Consider the following 4600-nt stretch of genomic DNA (forward strand, 5'->3'; position numbering starts at 1 on the left):
ACGCCTTTTCTTCGAAGAAGAATCATCATCTCGGCCATTACCTTTGTAAAGATCCGAGGTGCCGTGGACAATCCGAACGGCAGCGTCTGAAACTGATAGTGACAGTTTTGTACAACGAACCTGAGGTACCCCTGGTGTGAGGGGTAAATTGGAACGTGGAGATACGCATCCTTGATGTCCAAGGATACCATAAAGTCCCCCTCTTCCAGGTTCGCTATCACTGCTCTGAGTGACTCCATTTTGAACTTGAACTTCTTTATGTACAGGTTCAAGGACTTCAGATTTAGAATAGGCCTTACCGAGCCATCCGGCTTCGGTACCACAAAAAGAGTGGAATAATACCCCTTCCCTTGTTGTAGAAGAGGTACCTTGACTATCACCTGCTGAGAGTACAGCTTGTGAATGGCTTCCAAAACCGTCTCCCTTTCGGAGGGGGACGTTGGTAAAGCAGACTTCAGGAAACGGCGAGGTGGATCCGTCTCTAATTCCAACCTGTACCCTTGAGATATTATCTGCAGGATCCAGGGATCTACCTGCGAGTGAGCCCACTGCGCGCTGTAATTTTTGAGACGACCGCCCACCTTCCCCGAGTCCGCTTGAGAAGCCCCAGCGTCATGCTGAGGCTTTTGTAGAAGCCGGGGAGGGCTTCTGTTCCTGGGAAGGAGCTGCGTGTTGCTGTCTCTTCCCTCGACCTTTGCCTCGTGGCAGATATGAATAGCCCTTTGCTCTCTTATTTTTAAAGGAACGAAAGGGCTGCGGTTGAAAAGTCGGTGCCTTTTTCTGTGGGGGAGTGACTTGAGGTAGAAAGGTGGATTTCCCGGCTGTAGCCGTGGCCACCAAATCTGATAGACCGACTCCAAATAACTCCTCCCCTTTATACGGCAAAACTTCCATATGCCGTTTTGAATCCGCATCGCCTGTCCACTGTCGCGTCCATAAAGCTCTTCTGGCCGAAATGGACATAGCACTTACCCGTGATGCCAGTGTGCAGATATCCCTCTGTGCATCACGCATATAAAGAAATGCATCCTTTATTTGTTCTAACGACAGTAAAATATTGTCCCTGTCCAGGGTATCAATATTTTCAATCAGGGACTCTGACCAAACTACCCCAGCACTGCCCATCCAGGCAGTCGCTACAGCTGGTCGTAGTATAACACCTGCATGTGTGTATATACTTTTTTGGATATTTTCCATCCTCCTATCTGATGGATCTTTAAGTGCGGCCGTCTCAGGAGAGGGTAACGCCACTTGTTTAGATAAGCGTGTTAGCGCCTTGTCCACCCTAGGAGGTGTTTCCCAGCGCTCCCTAACCTCTGGTGGGAAAGGGTATAATGCCAATAATTTCTTTGAAATTATCAGCTTTTTATCCGGGGCAACCCACGCTTCATTACACACGTCATTTAATTCTTCTGATTCAGGAAAAACTATAGGTAGTTTTTTCATACCCCACATAATACCCTGTTTAGTGGTACCTGTAGTATCAGCTAAATGTAACGCCTCCTTCATTGCCAAAATCATATAACGTGTGGCCCTACTGGAAAATACGGTTGATTCGTCACCGTCACCACTGGAGTCATCGCCTGTGTCTGGGTCGACCGACTGAGGCAAAGGGCGTTTCACAGCCCCTGACGGTGTTTGAGTCGCCTGGACAGGCACTAATTGATTGTCCGGCCGCCTCATGTCGTCAAACGACTGCTTTAGCGTGTTGACACTATCCCGTAGTTCCATAAATAAAGGCATCCATTCCGGTGTCGACTCCCTAGGGGGTGACATCCTCATATTTGGCAATTGCTCCGCCTCCACACCAATATCGTCCTCATACATGTCGACACAGCAGACACACAGGGAATGCTCCTAACGAAGACAGGACCCACTAGCCCTTTGGGGAGACAGAGGGAGAGTTTGCCAGCACACACCAAAAGCGCTATATATATATCAGGGATAGCCTTATAATAAGTGCTCCCTTATAGCTGCTTTGTTATATCAAATTTTCGCCATAAATGTGCCCCCCCCTCTCTGTTTTACCCTGTTTCTGTAGTGCAGTGCAGGGGAGAGACTTGGGAGCCGTCCTGACCAGCGGAGCTGTGAGAGGAAATGGCGCCGTGTGCTGAGGAGATAGGCCCCGCCCCTTTTCTGGCGGGCTCGTCTCCCGCTATTTAGAAAAATTAGGCAGGGGTTAAATATCTCCATATAGCCTCTAGGGCTATATGTGAGGTATTTTTAGCCTTTATAGGTAATCATTTTGCCTCCCAGGGCGCCCCCCTCCCAGCGCCCTGCACCCTCAGTGACTGCCGTGTGAAGTGTGCTGAGAGGAAAATGGCGCACAGCTGCAGTGCTGTGCGCTACCTTTTGAAGACTGCAGGAGTCTTCAGCCGCCGATTCTGGACCTCTTCTGTCTTCAGCATCTGCAAGGGGGCCGGCGGCGTGGCTCCGGTGACCATCCAGGCTGTACCCGTGATCGTCCCTCTGGAGCTTGATGTCCAGTAGCCAATCCATCCTGCACGCAGGTGAGTTGACTCCTTCTCCCCTCAGTCCCTCGCTGCAGTGATCCTGTTGCCAGCAGGAATCACTGTAAAATAAAAAACCTAGCTAAACTTTTTCTAAGCAGCTCTTTAGGAGAGCCACCTAGATTGCACCCTTCTCGGCCGGGCACAAAAATCTAACTGGAGTCTGGAGGAGGGTCATAGGGGGAGGAGCCAGTGCACACCACCTGATCGGAAAAAGCTTTACTTTTTGTGCCCTGTCTCCTGCGGAGCCGCTATTCCCCATGGTCCTTTCAGGAACCCCAGCATCCACTAGGACGATAGAGAAAGCTTTCTTTTAGTTGTGCCCAGACTCCTGCGGAGCCGCTATTCCCCATGGTCCTTTCGGAGTTCCCAGCATCCACTACGGACTACGAGAAATAGATTTACCGGTGAGTAAAATCTTATTTTTTGCAGCAATTTATTATAGGGCCAATAAACTAGTTACACATTCAGTAGATCAATTCTAAAGATTCGTCAACACGGTTACCAGATTGGCCATTTAACACCAGCCACATATGAAACATGGCTCCAGCACAAAATGTGGGATTTGTTCGGGATCCCAGTAGTCAGAATCACAACATCAGCATCCAGACAAGGATAGAAATGATCACGAACATCAGAATCCCGATCAACGTATGCTGGGACTCCGCAGAGGGCTGGGGGTTAGGATTAGGCTGTGGGGGGAGGAGGGGCAGCATGTGGTGGGGTGGGTACAAAGGGAGTTAACTTACCATATAGCTGTCAGGATCCTGAGCGTCGGGATGCTGCTGTCTGTATTCTGACTGCTGGCATCCCGATACCATCCCCAAAATGTAACCTACACATCATTCTACATACAGGTCTATTCTATCCAGGCGAATGCAATTTATTGAGCAGCATCTAATCCTCTCTTAATCTTCTGCAGCCATGTCACAGCTAGCTTTTTCTGAAGAGCAGCTACAGTTCTTAGAAAAATGGCTACAAGAAGTGGAGAGTTGGGATGTGGCCGATGTTGCAAATGGATTTTTGCAAACGTAACCACTTTACTAGACCATATAGAATATCAGAATGCAAATATAAACACTAGAAGCCAAGTTTGCACAGCAGAAGAAAATCAAAACTTTATTTGCTATGCAAAAAAATGTACATACAGAACATCCTAAAAAGGGAAAATAAAATCACCCCTTCAAGACAATACAAATTTTTATTTACAAGGTTGGCAGCTAGAGGCTGAAATGGGATGAACAATGAATTCTCAAGCACAGTAGACTTTAATACTTTAGACCAATGCACTTATTAAAGGTGTACTATGTACATCAATCATAATAGTTTTAATGCATTTATTCACTATATAAATCCACTGTACTAGATAATATTGAATGGGAAAAACCCTGAAGTACTTAAAGAAATAACATGCACTTATAAAGTTATTGCCTATTCGTATTTACACAGCTGAGACTCTTCTCTTGCTACGATAAATGGCATAGAAAAGAGGAAGAACAAACTCAAGCTTGCGCTGAAACATACAAGATATTGACTGTGGGTATTGACTTGTGGTAGCTCAGAACTAACACTGGGCATGATCTACTTTACAATGAAAACTACTCTGGGGAGCTGGAACCTGACCTGGAACTGGCAGCAGAGGAAGGCTGGGGAGGAGGAGACACTGAGCTCTCATAGCTAACAAATGGAAGAGGTGATTTGGACCGGGATCTAGCATTCTCCTTTCCATTCTCCCTTGGTGAGGGAGATCTGGATCGACTGCGGGAAGATCTTTCCTGTTTAGTATTTGAGAGACTTCTAGAACGATCCCTTCTACTTCGAGAGCGACTGCGGGAGCGGTCACGGCTCTTTGACCGACTTCGTGATCTCTCTCCAGAAACTTCCCTGGTCCCCACTGGCGGACTACCAGATCTCTCCAGAGACCGCTCTCTTTTTCCCTTTGACTGGCTGCGTGATCTCTCTCGGGACCGCTCCCTCTTTTCCTTAGAATCATCTCGTTTTCCTTTAGAGCGACTTCGAGATCGGTCCCTCTTCCCTTTAGAGCGACTACGAGACCGGTCCCTCTTTCCTTTAGAGCGGCTGCTAGACCT

At 47.7% G+C, this 4600-nt stretch overlaps 1 protein-coding gene across 3 annotated transcripts in view; it reads right to left on the bottom strand.

The window, feature by feature from the left end:
• Window positions 1-3692: 3692 nt before the first annotated feature.
• Window positions 3693-4600, bottom strand: part of SRSF6 (serine and arginine rich splicing factor 6) — a 38930-nt gene continuing 38022 nt past the window's right edge. For all 3 annotated transcript variants that reach the window (XM_063960304.1, XM_063960306.1, XM_063960305.1), the window contains exon 6: window positions 3693-4600. This exon is cut by the window's right edge and continues 223 nt beyond it. In XM_063960304.1, coding sequence (XP_063816374.1) covers window positions 4109-4600 — 492 coding nt within the window. In that variant the 3' untranslated portion in view covers window positions 3693-4108.

This window comes from Pseudophryne corroboree, chromosome 3 (genome assembly GCF_028390025.1).
Source record: "Pseudophryne corroboree isolate aPseCor3 chromosome 3, aPseCor3.hap2, whole genome shotgun sequence".
Lineage (NCBI taxonomy): Eukaryota > Metazoa > Chordata > Amphibia > Anura > Myobatrachidae > Pseudophryne > Pseudophryne corroboree.